The sequence below is a fragment of the Carcharodon carcharias genome, chromosome 3 (genome assembly GCF_017639515.1).
Source record: "Carcharodon carcharias isolate sCarCar2 chromosome 3, sCarCar2.pri, whole genome shotgun sequence".
NCBI lineage: Eukaryota > Metazoa > Chordata > Chondrichthyes > Lamniformes > Lamnidae > Carcharodon > Carcharodon carcharias.
In genome coordinates this window covers 214,266,284-214,281,716 of record NC_054469.1, presented here as the reverse complement: position 1 = coordinate 214,281,716, position 15,433 = coordinate 214,266,284, and the positions used below count along the sequence as shown (strand labels likewise).

At 43.1% G+C, this 15,433-nt stretch overlaps 1 protein-coding gene across 3 annotated transcripts in view; it reads right to left on the bottom strand.

Moving 5' to 3' along the window:
- glb1 (galactosidase, beta 1) overlaps nt 1–15,433 on the bottom strand; it is a 163,091-nt gene that overhangs the window by 78,373 nt on the left and 69,285 nt on the right. For all 3 annotated transcript variants that reach the window (XM_041183434.1, XM_041183431.1, XM_041183432.1), the window contains one exon: nt 6,009–6,140. In XM_041183434.1, the coding sequence (XP_041039368.1) occupies nt 6,009–6,140 (132 nt within the window). The remainder of the gene's footprint in view (nt 1–6,008; nt 6,141–15,433) is intronic.

Sequence of the window (15,433 nt, the reverse complement as noted above, 5' to 3'; positions counted from 1 at the left end):
ATTCCTCTCGCAATAAATGATAACATTCCATTAGCTTTCCTAATTACTTGCTGTATCTGCATACTAACCTTTTGTGACACATGCACTAGGATACAGAGACCTGAGAGCTCTGCAATCTCTCAACATTTAGATGACATGCTTCTCTATATTTTTCCTGCTAAAATGGACAATTTCACATTTTCCCACATTATAGTCCATTTGCCAGATCTTTGCCCGCTCAATTAACCTATCTATATTCCTTTGTAACCTCCTTATGTCCTGTTCACAAATTACTTTCCTACCTAGCTTTATGTCATCAGCAAACTTAGCAACGATACCTTTAGTCCCTTCATCCAAGTGACTTATAGGATTTGTAAAAAGTTGAGGTCCCAGCGCTGATCCCTGTGGCACAGCATCGTTACATCTTGTCAACCAGAAAATGACCTATTTATGCTGACTCTGTTTTCCGTGTATATGGAAAACTTGCTCAAAACTGGTTGCAACAATTTGCCCAACCAATTGGCCAATTCATGTTTCCAGAACCGTGGTGGAGAACCCCCTGGCAGTCTACCTTCACTGGTCAATATACGCTCTGAGTTTCTTAACAGTTCCACACGCTATAAGATTTGTCTTATCGGCAACCTCGTAAATAGGGCCCAAGCCATTTGCTCACCGTGCAAGCTTGATGCTGAAATAAGGCACATCAAAGGCATCCTGCAGGATAATGGCTACCCTGATCAGGTCATTTCACACTGCACACCGCGCAAACTCATGAACGGACCTAAGGCCGTCACTTTCAGCCCTGAAAAGTACCCAGTCTACCTCAGGTTACCATGGAAGGGCAAGGTATCTCAAAAATTTGAGCAACAGGTGAAGCTAGCTGTTTCATGCTGCTACCATGCAGCAACAACACAAGTGGCATTCGCCGCTGACAGGATGCTGCTGTCAAGCCAAAAGGACATTGTGCTACCACACAAATGAGCAATGTGGTTTATGAATTTCAGGGCCAGTGTGATGTCAGGTATATAGGCCGTATGTCCCAAAGACTGGTGGATTGCATCATACAGCATGTCCCAGCCACTGTTCGTAACGGGCAAGGTACAGACCGTACCCAACTAGCCCGTGCTTGCAAAACTCAAAGCATTAGATGTGATTCCATGATTAACCAACATTTGCTAAATAATCCTCAGTGTGCTAAGAATTACACTGAGCCAATTTAAGGTTGTCAGTCAGGGTCTCAGTGTGGCATATTTGTGTGTACTGTAAGTTACATATATTAATACACAGGGTCCTGCTCTTTGCACATCTGATTTTTACAGTCTATATGTAGATTAAAATCCTGCAAGATTTTCGCTGTACCTTTCTGACAAGCTCCCCTTATTTCCTCCTTTACACCCAGCCCTACCCAGATGGTTACTGTTAGGGGGCCTGTATACCACTCCCACTGAGTGGCTTCTTTGCCTTTATCATTTTTCATCTCTACCCAAACTGCTGCTACATCCTGGTTTCCAGAAGGTAGGTAATCCTCCTCTACTGTGTTAATACTATCCTTGATTAACAGAGCAACCCTCCATCTTTTCCTAGCTTCTTGTCCTTCCTGAATCTCATGTACCCTTCAATATTCAGGTCTCAATCTATGTCATCCTGCAGCCAAGTCTCTGTATTGGCTATCAGATTGTACTTATTTATTACTATTAGCGCTGTCAGTTCATCTGTTTTGTTTTGAATGCTTCGTGCATTCAGATTCAGAGTTTTCTCCTTTTATTATTTTTTTATTACCTCTAGCCTTATCTGATTTCTTAGAATTGTACCCTCTGTCCTTTCTGTCATAGATGAAAGCAAAATACTGCTGATGCTGAAAATCTGAAATAAAAACAGAAAATGCCGGAAAACCTCAGCAGATCAGACAGCATCTGTGGAGAGAGAAACAGAGTTAATGTTTTGAGCCTGTATGCCCCTTCTTCAGACCCTTCCTTTCACAGTCTGCTTATCATTTCCCACATGAATACCTTTCTCACTTGCTTTGTCTTCACTTTTTGATTTAACACATCTTCCCAAATTCAATCCCTTGCCCCTACAATTTAGTTTAAAACCCTCTCTAGTCCCCTAGTTATGCGCCCCGCTAGAACACCGGTCCCAGCATGGTTCAGGCCCCACTGATGATTTCTGGCAGTCATAGTTGCACAGTGGCCTTGAAAGCCTTGAAAGTCCCAATCCTTTGCCATAACTCCAACAGGACACTCGCTGAACACCCAAACTATTAGGTGAAGGTTTATTTTTCTTAAAACTGGATGCAGCTGTGTTTTGAGACAAGGCGACTGTTTCCTGGTGTGAACACAGTAGCTGAACATTATTGGCAGTTCTGCCACTGCGCTTTTAAAATATCCAGGTTTTACATATACCATGGGATATTGACACTGTGGGTGAACATACACCACAGGTTCTTGCAACAGTTCAAAGTGGCAGCTCACCACTGCCTTCTCAAGAGTAACAAATGCTGCCCTAGCCAAATCCCGTGAAAGAATTTTTAAAAAGTTGCCGATTAATTTTGCTTAATTTAAACCACTTAAGTTACATATTTGGGATTTTACTATAATATGCTACTGTGATGTTTGATATCATCCTTATCTGTGTGGGTTACGTTTGTTTATCTGTGATGCAACTTTACAAGATGTTTATAATTTGATAATATGTTTGTGGTATAGGGCCCTTTGTTATTGACACAGTATATATATATATATATATATATATAGAGAGAGAGAGAGAGAGAGAGAGAGAGCACCCACACTGTTTATATTAGGAAGACCAATAGCTACAAGTGAATATGAGGAATAATATTAATAAATGACAGTATATGTTGAAAACCCCCAGACTGAAGCCAGAAAATCAAGTAAATTGGACACAGCCCCGTTCTTGTTCTTCCAAATCATTTTTTCCTGTCTTTTTTTGAGATGAATACACAATGCAACAAGTTCTACTTCCATGACAAAAATCTTTAGTTTCTTTTTGACAGGATCAAGGGCAAGATAGGTTGGAAGTGACTTTTCACAATAATAGCAGATAGATATTTGACATATTCATATGGCATACTTTTATCTGACATTTTGAACACAGGGTGCTACATCTTTGACTTACATTTATCTAGTAAAGTGGTGTTGAAGTTCTCTCACCACTCTTATATTCATATGTTAAATATCTGTAAACTTTCTTATTTTTGCTTGGCAGGGCTCAAGGAAGACCAGAATTTTTTTCAAATGAAGTGCCAAACATCAAAACATTTCTGGAGGGGGTAACCCTGGAATATAAATCACATTTTTCTATATCCATCACCACTATAAACTGTACTTTGTGCACTTTAGGTTTTTTCTCCCCAAAATCGAGCGCAACCTCAAACTCCTATTTGTCCCAAAGATGAGTTTCTGACACCATATTCCCTCCAACACTAAAACCGCCTACACACACCTCGGTGACATTCACTACCTCAATTCATCTGCTATTGATAGCCTCCCTTTCTCGAACCACCCCAGGCCTCGACTTCTTGTACACCCTGACTTCCTTCTGCTCACCCTCGGTGATCAACCTATACCTCTCTGTCTCTCTCTCCTCCTTTAAGACACTGTTTAGAATCTACCTCTTTGACTAAGCTTTGGTTAAGTATCTTAATATCTCAGGTGGCTTGGTGTCAAACTCTATCTAATAACGTCCTGTGGAGTGCCTGGCAACATGTTACTATGTTAAAAATCTATAGGAATGCAAATTGTTGTTGCTGTTAACTGATGAGGGGTCAGGAGTGGCGGCCATTAATGGCTGGGGGCAGGAGTGGCAGGGATGGGGGCCTGACATCAGGAGCATGTTCTGACCCGACTTGGCAGCCATTGATGTGGTTACCATCTGTGCACAGTTTAAAAAAAAAAGAGAAAACACCTGGTCAAATTGATCACGATAGATGGAGAGCTGGGACCCAGGATATAGTATCATTGGAGTTTTATTGCCGTGGAAAAGTTTTTCTTCGAAATTTCCACCTTTTTCACTCAAATAAGACCTTTTTCTACTCTGCCAACCTTGCTCCCAACAGGCCAGAGCTGATCAGCTTTACACAACTCCGCCCCCCCGCCACCACCCCCCCATCCCCACCCCCACCGACCCACCCCCCGAGAAAAATTCCAGACCTTAGGAGGTGAGCTTTGAAGGAACTGCTTACTGAAACCACTGTACCCAATTAACAACGGGGGCTACTTCACTTTCCCACCCTCCCTCACTCGCGTGAGGAACGGCAGGTTTGGGAATGGAGGCAAGATGTCATGATGCACGACGCCAGCGCCATATTGCTTAGGGTGCCCACTTCTGTTCCAACCTGATTTGGCGCAGGAAAATCTCGCCCCTTCCCTTCACGTGGCAGTTACATTAAAGATGTGTCAGCTTTTCAGAATACCCCACTGCACAATTTAAAGTCAAATTTGGATTAACTTTTTCTGCACCATTTACTATCTGCCATACCTCTGTCAGACCCTCACGCAAAATCCTCCTTTCCAGCCAGGAAAGCCCGAGGCTTACTTTAAAGAAATTAAGTACCAGGTGTGAATACAGTCCTTCTAGATATGGAATGTATTATGAAGAAGCTCAAGCTTTGCAGGCTTTTGAAATACATGATATAAGCGCTACAATTTTCAAGAAAACAGAGAAGGATCTGGTTATTATTCTTAGGAGTTCCAGGAACTCACCAAGGCTCCTTAGACAGCACCTTCCAAGCCCACGACCACTACCATCTAGGTAGCAGATACATGGGAACACCGCCTGGAAGTTCCCCTCCAAGCCACACACCATCCTGACTTGGAAATATATCGTCGTTCCTTCGCTGTCGCTGGGCCAAAATCCTGGAACTCCCTCCCTAACTGCACTGTGGGTGTACCTACACCACATGGACTGCAGTCGTTCAAGAGGGCAGCTCATCACCACCTTCTCAAGGGCAATTAGGGATGGGCAATAAATGCTGGCCTAGCCAATGACACCCACATCCCACGAATGAATAAAAATAAATAAATAAATATCGTGCCCCAGAAGATGGTGCAGAAAGGATTCATGAAAATGGTTCCAGGGATGAAGAACATCAGTTATATGGTTAGATTGGAGAAGCTGGGATTGTTCTACCTGGAGGAGAGAAGATTAAGAGGAGATTTGATAGAAGTGTTTAAAATCATGAGGAGTCAGGATGGAGCAGAAAGGGGAGAACTGTTTCCATTGGCAGCAGGACAGAGAACCAGAGGGCACTGACTTGCAAAAGAAGCAATGACAACATATGAGAAAATGTTTTTGTTATATATACTGAGCGATTAAGATCTGGAACACACTGCTTGAGAGTGTGGTGGTGACAGACTTAATCATGGCTTTCAAAAGAGAATTGGATCATTATCTGAAGAGAAAAAATTTAGCAGAGCTGTGGGTGGGGTGGTGGCTTTAGGTGAATCGATCTTGCAGAGACAAGACAGGCTGAATAGCCTTTCTCTGCTGTAAGCATTCGATGATTCGATAAGAACTGTTGAATCATAATGGTAATCATTCGCTAAAATTATTAAACTTCTACAGGTATTGTCTAAGTAGGGCACACACACATTTAAAAGTTTCTCAATACTACTCAGTTACTCCAAACTGACAGCAACTTAAGTCCTTCAAGTGACATATCACAGGCGCAGTACTGTAAAATGTACTGCTGAAAAAGAGACATGTCGAACCTTTTCATCTTACACTCATCAGGACACTTCTCAAGAATGCCAATATAAGGGTAAAACAACAATTTATACTGTATGTGAATGCTGATTGGTTGGCAAGTGGACTCTAAATTCTAGAGGCTTTGCCATGGAGGACAAGTCAGTGATGGTGACTGACAGTTAACTGCCAAGCATTGGTTAAAATTTAAACCAGGCAGCTTGATCAAGGCATTGTCAGACAAAAAGCTTTGACATATCTCTTTTTTCAGCAATACTCAAGTTCTGTATTACCAAATGACTCACTGTAAAATGTATTATCTGTACCTTAGAGTCATGGATGCCTCCTCCATAATTTATTCTGCCCATGTTTTCCACTAAGATATCAAGTGTTGATCCAGCCTGTCCAGTGATGTTGATTGGGATGACTTTGTTTCTCTCCAGAATCCCTTGGAAAACCTAATGAGCGAGCACAGGGGCAAAGCAGAGACGCTTTGAACACCACATGACATGAGAGCCACACAATCAAACTGATAATATGAACAAAGCTATAAAATTGGGTGCGGAAATTTCACAATGCATGATAAGCAGCGATCAAGGTTAATGTTCAAACCATGCTTTCGTTGTGTGGATTTTAGAATTAGTTTCAGTCTCAATGTTATTTAAGAAGCTCAATACTATGTATCACAACTATCACAGCCTTTAGCAACGATTTTAGAAGCTCCGCATCGCTAAACTTCTGCCTACGTTCAGGAGTTTAACACCGGAAAAGATGAATTCGTGCTGGACATAAGATATTTTGTCGGTAGATTATTTCTGTTTGAGAGAGTTTAGGGTCTTCTGATGTCAATAGCCTTCGACACTTTTTTTGTTGAAGTGATTGCCAAGGTGCATTGGCTACAGCCACTTTCAGTAGAATAGTTAGGGTGAGGTTTATGTAGCTGTGGTCATTAAAGCGAACAGAAATCTTAGTTTTGAGGAAGGTTAATGAAGTTGAGACCATTCTTTTTGGAGAAGAACAATGGCTGGCCAATATGAACTTATCAATAACAAGAGAAAATTGATCTGGTTAATTTTTTCCACAGTGTAAATGCCTCAAATCACAGGAGAAAAAACTTAGTTTTCAGGGAGTTGGGACTACAAACGGAAGTCAAGTGGTCATGTAGGAACTGATAATGTGACCGCCAGCACCGGTTGCGCTGTGGCTCATGTTACTGACTGCAGATTCCCAAGGTCAGCTCCATGCCCCAGTGTTGTCTGTGCACAATGTCAGCTTGTGTACAGGACCCAGCACATCTAAACATATTTAGATAGTGAGACTGCCCTTGATGCAACTGGAAGAAAGGCATGATGCCAAAGGCTGGGCACAAGAGGAAGGCCTGTTTCCCTTCAGTTACATTCCTGTTGTTAGCAGCAACGTATCAATGAAGAAATTATTGGGCAGAATGTTTCCATCGCCCGACCCGGATGAGAGTAAAATAGTGCGCAATGACGTCGGGCCAGCATCTTAACCTCATGGCACGCCCTTGTGATATTTCGCTCATCAGGCATGCGTGAAAGGCGGCGGTGTGCCTGCTGACAATTAAGAGGCCTACTAAGGCCCTCAATCAATTAATTAAATCGAATCTTTCGCTGCCCATCCAACCGTTCGGTTGGCCGGGTAGGTGAATAGGCCAAGCGGCCTTTGCGTTTTTTGCGAAACATCGTCCACGGGTGGGATGAGATTTCAGCCAGTGATTAAAGAAACAAATAAAAACTTTTGAAGCCTGACAGAGTCACAAGAGGGGACATCCTTTTCCTATTTTTGAATCCTTTATTTTTCATGTTAAAAGTCTTCAGCTCCCTGAGGCCACTCTGTGCCTTCAGGGAGCTTTCACAGAGAGTACCCCGGCACATGCACACACCTTCAGCGCTTGTGCTCCTCCTGCCCCTGGCCCAGCAGCGCTGAGGCTCTGACTGTGCCTTGTACGCTGGCTGGCCATTGATTGGCCAGATAGCGTGAAATCGTGGTCAGGGCCCGATCGAAGTCTGGGCCCGATTGCGGGCAGTTTCACAGCTGCTCCCAGGCCCGCCAACCACGCCTTCCTGATGAGGTTTCTTTTCGTCTTTTCACCTCAAGATACTTATTCTGTCCATTTTAATACCTCAAACTAAAACAGGACCCCCTCATTCCTGAGTGGAATTGTTTCTGAAATGATTCCAGAGTTTTTACTTGCAACCCTCTGTCTACAGGCCTATGCCAAGTGTTGGTCACAAAGTTAAATTTACTGTTAACTGCTCCCACTGCACTATGTAAAGTCATATTTGGATTAACTTTTTCTGCACCATTTACTATCTGCCATACCTCTGTCAGATCCTCACTCAAAATCCTCCTTTCCAGCCAGAAAAGCTCAAGGCTTACTTTAAAGAAATTAAGAACCTCTGTTTATATAATGCTTTTCATGACTTCAGAACATCCCAAAGCATTTACAATCACTGAAGTGCTTTTGAAGTGCAGTTGCTGTCGTAATGTAGGAAACACAGCAGCCAATTTACCCACACCAAGTTCCCATGAAGAACAATGAGACTTATGTACTAGCGACGCTGGGTGAGTGATACATGTTGGACCCTACTCATCTGCGAGGCGTGCCTCATGGACAAGGTGAGCAAGGACATGAGGGGAGTTCGGAGAGAAACAAGAGGAAGATGCAGATTCAGGGCATGGGCAGCCTTGGAGGAGGTGTGACTTGACGGAGATGGGGAAAATATGAGGCCGCAGAAGCAACCCAAGCAGACGCTTCAGTCTTAGTGACAACAATGTTTGTGCACCCCTTGCACATCCTCCATTTTATATGTCACCATTGCCCCATTCCTCAAAAAAACCCCACCCACGATGTCCCTGCCCTTGAAAACCAGCGTCCTCCCACTAATCTCCTTCTCTTCGAAGTCCTTGAAATTATTGCTGCCTCCCAAATCCATGTTCATCATTCCCATAACTGCATGTTTGAAGGTTCCTAATCCAACAGCACCAATATCATGCTACCAGCCACCCCACAAAAAAAAAACACAATTCACCTAACCAGCATCAAACCCTTTTCATGCATCACTCTTACCTCACACTGGCTCCTGGCCCCTCAACACCTCCAATCTTACCTTCATCTTCGAATTCCTTGATGGCTTTGTCCCTCCTCGTCACTGCAACCTCCAGCCCCACAACCCTCTGAACACTCTCCATTCCCCAAACTGGTCTTCAGCTGTCTAGTCCCCAAGCTTTGGAATTCCAACCCACCCTGAACCTCTCCACCTCCCTCTCCCTCTTAAAGCTTTTCCTACGTTTGTAAGTCACATCTCATTCTTTGTTTTATGGTCGGGACCCCGAAGTCAGGTATATTTTTGACCAGCTGGTTAATCCGGGCCAGGGTGTGTGCTCACCGCCTGATTGAGGATGGCGGGCAGTCTCTCGAGACTGGAGGGCCAATAAGAGGCCTCCAAGCCAAGAGAGACCAGCAACCCTGCCATCAGTTGCCGATGTAGACAGGAGAAATGGAGGTGGCCTCTGAACAGCTTTTAACAAAAGTGAAATTTATAGTGGCCGTAGCTGCCTGGACCTTCACAGGGGAGCCTGCGACCTCAGCTGTGGTCACCTAACAGTCGGGGGAGGAGGAGGTAGTTACAAATGTGACATTTCATAGAATTTTTACAGCACAGGAGGAGGCCATTTGGCCCATCAAGTCTTCACTGGTTCTCTGAATGACCAATTTACTGAGACCCAATCCTTTGCTTTCTCCCCATGACCCTGCTTATTCTTCCTTTTCAAATAACAAACTAATTCTCTTTTGAATGTCTCGATTGAATCTGCCTCCACCATTCAGGTCGTGCAATCCAGACTTTAACTGCTCGCTGCGTGGAGAAAATTTTTCCTCATGTTGCTTTTGCTTCTTTCGCCAGTTACTTTAAATCTGTGCCCTCTCCTTCTCGATCCTTTCACGAGTGGGAACAGCTTCTCCGTGGCTGTCTGTCCACACCCCTCATGATTTTGTGCACCTCCATCAAATCTCCTCTCAGCCTTCTCTTCTCAAAGGAAAATAGATTGGAGAAGTTGGGACTATCTTCAGAACTAAATCTTATCATCCTTGGAACCATTCGCATGGATCTTACCCGCACTCTCTCCAAGGCCTTCACATCTTTCCTAAAGTGCGGCGCTTGGAGAACTGATCTCTCGGTCTGCCACTGGGAAGCTGCCTCCATTCATTGGCCAGGCTTCACTTAGCTAGGGGCTCGAAAATTCCAGCCGGTATCTGCACTGTATCCTTAAAAGGTCCTTTCGGGGTCTTAATTGACTACCCACTTCTTATGGGTGGGGTTCTAGCACCTCCCCCAACCATCCACTTCTAAAATGGCCCAGAGGCAGGAAAACGGCTGGCAAACCAGCATGCAGGCTAGTGCCGGGAAATTGTGCCTCTCCGTGACCATTTGAAAATTCAGCCCCCAGTGCCAACACTTTCCAATTATGCTTCTGTGAAGCACCTTGGGATCTTTTTCCTTATTAAAGGTGCTGCGTAGCTACAGGTTTTTGTTAATTTTCAGGTTTTTTTTACAGTGTTGAGTTACAGCACTTAGGCATAATTTTAGCTCTCTTCAATACTCGTTGCTTTTTTGCGTTTACTTCTCTTATCTCCACGTTTTAACCTCAGCGCAGCATCTCACACAAAAATAGAGAAAAACAAAGTTTAATTTGATCCATGCTGAGGAAGTGGTCAGTCACAGTTTCAAAAGAAGTACCCCAGGTATTAAAAAAAGATATTCAAATCAAAAAATTTAAATGAGGGAAAGGTAAAGGTACCTCAACAAGTGCAACTAACTTTAAAAAGAACACGAGAAGGTAGAACAAGTGATGTTTAAAGTGAAGAGTTAGCTGCCGCACCAATTGACTGCTTCTTGAAGCAATGACTTCCGTCAGCAACCAAAACAACTTTTTTTTTGATAACTTTAAACATTTGGTTGTAAACATTCAAATAAACATGCTCAAAATTTGGTGCTGTTGACCAACGTTGCAGCTGTATTCTCAATTTAAAACATATTGTTATAAAACCCATTTTTATATCGAAAATCACTTATATTGAGTGGGATGAAACCACCAGATGAGTAATATGACTGAACAGCAGCATTTTAAGTGATTCAAACAGCAGCTGCTAAGGTAGTCGAATGTTTGCACAGCTGTACCCTGCAAATTCTAAAGCCATAAGAACAGAGTCAGGCAGTCTAGAAGTAGACCACAAGAAACAATCAACTCAGATGAGTGTAAATGACATCTCCTGAACCATTCACATCTCCTGTGTATTCAACTGAGTGTGGAACAAGCCATTAGATGCAATCACTTTGGACAAGGGATCCAGGCTGAGAAAGGAACACATCCAGCCATAATTTAATCAATTCTCAACAATAGATTTAGAATCAACTTGCTATAACCATGTTTGGGTAACTGGTCAGTCTGTATGGGGAGATGATGTGATGAGCAAACTAATCCTCATTGTGTTTAAGAAATTACTTTTCTTCAGGCCAATAAGGGAAGCAGAAAGAAATGGAGGAAGCTTGCTCCCTGTCGCTTTTTGACCAGCCACACACCATGGGCAGCATTTAAAAAAAAAAATCAACCCAGCAGCTCCTGACGTCCATCCTGATCTAGAATCAGCAAATACCCTACAGCCCAGTTTGGAACTATCCGAGTCATCAATCTGCAGGATCTGTATACACTGACGTTTTTTTGGACTCTTAATCCATTTAACCTACTGTGTGTGTGGGCGCAAGAGAGAGAGAGAGAGAGAGAGAGTTGGGGAATTTTTATTATTTTATTTTACATTGGGAGTTAAGTACAATAAATACTATTTCCGTTTCTTTTTTAAAGCTTACAGAAAAACTGGTCTGTGTGTCTCCTTTACTGTCACAGTACTTAAATAGTTAAACACTCAAAAAAACACTTGTTGTGGAGCGGAAAAGACAGGAGCCATTCTAACATCTTCCCACCTGACTGTAACAATACGGAAAAGTCCCCCAATGTGCCAGACACCAGTGTCAGGATGTGCCTTTTCAACTTCTCATACGTGTAAGACAGCTTTAATGTCATTGAACCTCCCAAGGCATTTTACAGGGAGTGTGAAAAAAACAAAAGGCAATACCTAGCTCCATAAGGCGACCTTAATCAAAAGCTCGGCCAAAAGAGGTGGGTGTTAAGGAGTGTCTCAAAAGATGAAAGCGAAGTAGAGAGGCAGAGGGCTTTAGGGAGGACACTGGGACCCAGGCAGCTGAAGGCACAGCTACAAGCATTGGAACAAAACTCCTCAAAAGGCCAGAATTCGATTTTTTCCACATTGTTTTAACAATTTACAATTAGTGTTTCTCACGTGTCGGTGCAGACTCGAAGGGTCGAAGGGCCTCTTCTGCACTGCATGATTCTTTGATTCTGTTAATTTGCTGTAATTTTTCCATAGCTGAACATCCATGATGTTCCAAACACCATATCATTTTTTGACTTCTTATGTTTTTGGAAATGTAAGTATCTCAGTATGCTTTTTGCCACTATTTTTAATTGGATGAAATTTCTGCTTATCCAGTACTGGGTGTCGGTTAAGCAGTCTGATAATTTAGCAACAGTGGAGGAGTTGAGCAAGGTGGTGCTGAGGTGGAGCTGGGTGACGTCAGCGTACATGTGGAAACTAACACTGTGCCTTCGGATGATGTCACCGAGGGGCAGCAGGTGGATAAGAAATGGGAGGAGGCATGGGCCAAAGAGAGATCCTTGATAGTGCAGTATGGTTTAAAGCTGAATCTGAACTGTTATGTAGTAAACAGAGTCAGTTACCATAGAACCACAGAAAAGTTACAGCGCAGAAAGAGGCCATTCAGCCTATCGTGTCTGTGCCAGCCAAAAAAAAAGAGGAAAAAAGAAACTAGCTGCTCATTTTTAAAAGCAAAAAAACTGCGGATGCTGGAAATCCAAAACAAAAACAAAAATACCTGGAAAAACTCAGCAGGTCTGGCAGCATCTACGGAGAGGAGAACAGTTAACGTTTCGAGTCCAAATGATCTTTCAACAGAAGTAGGTAAAAATAGAAGAGAGGTGAAATATAAGCTGGTTTAAGGGGGTGTGGGAGGGGTGTAGCCTTTAGATAATATCACCACCTTCAACACCTCTTTGTCCTTTTGTCTGTGACATCCTTTGGTTATCTCCACCTATCACTGGCCCTCTATCCAGCTCTACTTGTCCCACCCCCCTTAAACCAGCTTATATTTCACCTCTCCTATTTTTACTTAGTTCTGTTGAAGGGTCATTCAGACTTGAAACGTTAACTGTTCTCCTCTCCGTAGATGCTGTCAGACCTGCTGAGTTTTTCCAGGTATTTTTGTTTTTGTTTTGCTCATTTCTAATCCCACCTTCCAGCAACTGGTCCATAGCCTTGCCAGTTACAGCACTTCAGCTGCAGATCCAGGTACCTTTTAAATGAGTTGAGTGTTTCAGCCTCAACCACCACATTAAGCAGTGAGTTCCAGATGCCCACCAGCCTCTGGGTGAAAACGTTTTTTCTCATGTCAGCTCTAATCCTTCTACCAATCACCTTAAATCTATGACCCAGTAACTGACCCCTCAGCTAGAGGAAACAGGTCTTTCCTGACTATCCTATCTAGGCCCTTCATAATGTTGTACACTTCAACTAACTCACCCCTCAGCCTCCTCTGTTCTAAGGAAAACAGCTTCTGCCTATCCAATCTTTCCTCATAGCTGCAAATTTCAAGCCCTTGCAACATTTTTGTAAACCTCCTCTGCAATCTCTCCAGAGCAATTATGTCCTTTCTGTAATGTGGTGACCAGAACTGTACACAAAATTCCAGCTATGACCTAACCATAATTTTATGATGGTTCCCTGCTTTTATTTTCAACACCTCACCCAATAAAGGAAAGCATTCTATATGCTTTCTTTACCACCTTATTCACCTGTCCTGCCACTTCAGGGACCTGTGGACATGCATTCCAAGGTCTCTCACTTGCTCAACTCCTCAATATCCTCCCCTCTATTGACTATTCCCTTGCTCTGAAATCCCAACCCAAATGCATTATCTCATGCTTTTCCAGATTGAATTCCATTTGCCAATTTTCCGTCCACTCAACCAAACCATTGATATCTTTCTGGAGACAACAGCTATCCTCTTCACTATCAACTACACAGCCAATTTTTGTGTAATCTGTAAATTTCCCAATCATGCCTCTCACATTTAAGCCCAAATCATTAAAATATACAACAAACAGCAAAGGGCCCAACTTAAAGCCCTGTGGAACACCACTGGAAACCACTTCCATTCGCAAAAACATTCATTGGCCATTACTCTGTTTCCTGTCACTGAGCCAATTTTGGATCTAACTTGCCACCATCCCCTGTGTCCTATGGGATCTCACTTATCTGACCAGTCTGCCCTATGGGACCTTGTCAAATGCCTTACCAAAATCCATGTAGACAACATCCACTGTGCTACGCTGATCAATCCTCCTTGTTACTGCCTCAAAAAATTCTATTAAGTTAGTAAGACATAACCTTCCCCTAACAAAACCATGCTGACTATCCCTGATCAACCCATGCCTTTCTAGGAGACGGTTTATCCTGTGTCTCAGAATTGATTCCAATAATTTGCCCATCGCAAAAGTCTGCCAATCTAGTTTAAAGCCCCCACAACAGCACTAGCAAATTTCCCTGCAAGGATAGTCATTCCAGTCCTGTTCAGGTGTAGACTGTCTGGCTTGTACAGGTCCCACCTTCCCCAAAACCAGTCCCAATGCCTCAGGAATCTGATGTCCTCCCTTCCACACCAGCTTTCTAGCCATGTGTTCAATCACTCGTGGGACTGGGAGTAATCCTGAGATTACTGCCTTACAGGTCCTGCTTTTCAATCTCCTTTCTAGCTCCCTGAAATCTACTTTCAGGACCTCATCCCTTTCCCTACTTAAGTCATTGGTACCAACATGGAGCATGATCTCTAGCTGATTACCCTCCCCCAGAAGAATATCTGCAGCTGCTCCGTGATATTCTTGACCCCGGCACCAGGGAGGCAATATACCATCCTGGAGTCATGTCTACAGCCACAGAAACACCTGTCTGTTCCCCTAACCAGTGAATCCCCTATTATTACTGGCCTTCATTTCTTCCTCCTCCTCCCCTCCTGTATAGCAGAGCCACCTGTGGTGCCACAAACCTGTCTCTGACTGCATTCCTCCAAGGAACCAAAGCCCTCACACCAGTACCCACAATGGAAAACCAACTGGCAAGCGGAACTCCTCCACTACCTGCCTAGTTCTCTTTGTCAAGAAGATATAATAATTCTAATAATGTTATTATAAAGTAAAGTGTGAGTGTGTGCATGTATGTGTGTGTGTGTGTGTGTGTGTGTGTGTGTGTGTGTGTGTGTGTGTGTGTTGTGTGCGCGTGTCACTTAATTGAATTAGCCCTGGGTGTTTTGATGTAAAAAGGGAAGTTTGAAATGCTAATTAGGCAAACATGGGGAAGTTTAGAAACAGGTATTAAGAGAACATTTGCATTTTGAAATAAACCAGACTAGATTGTTTTCAAGGGAGGGATGAAATGTGTCACAATGTGTTTATTTTTCCCCAAAGGTTACTGATAAAATAAGCGCTATGAGAGGTTTTTATTATCAGGGTGATAAAGTTCAAAGGCATAGTGAAACAATGGGAATTTGCATTCAAAGAGGAAGATATGTATAAAAAGAGC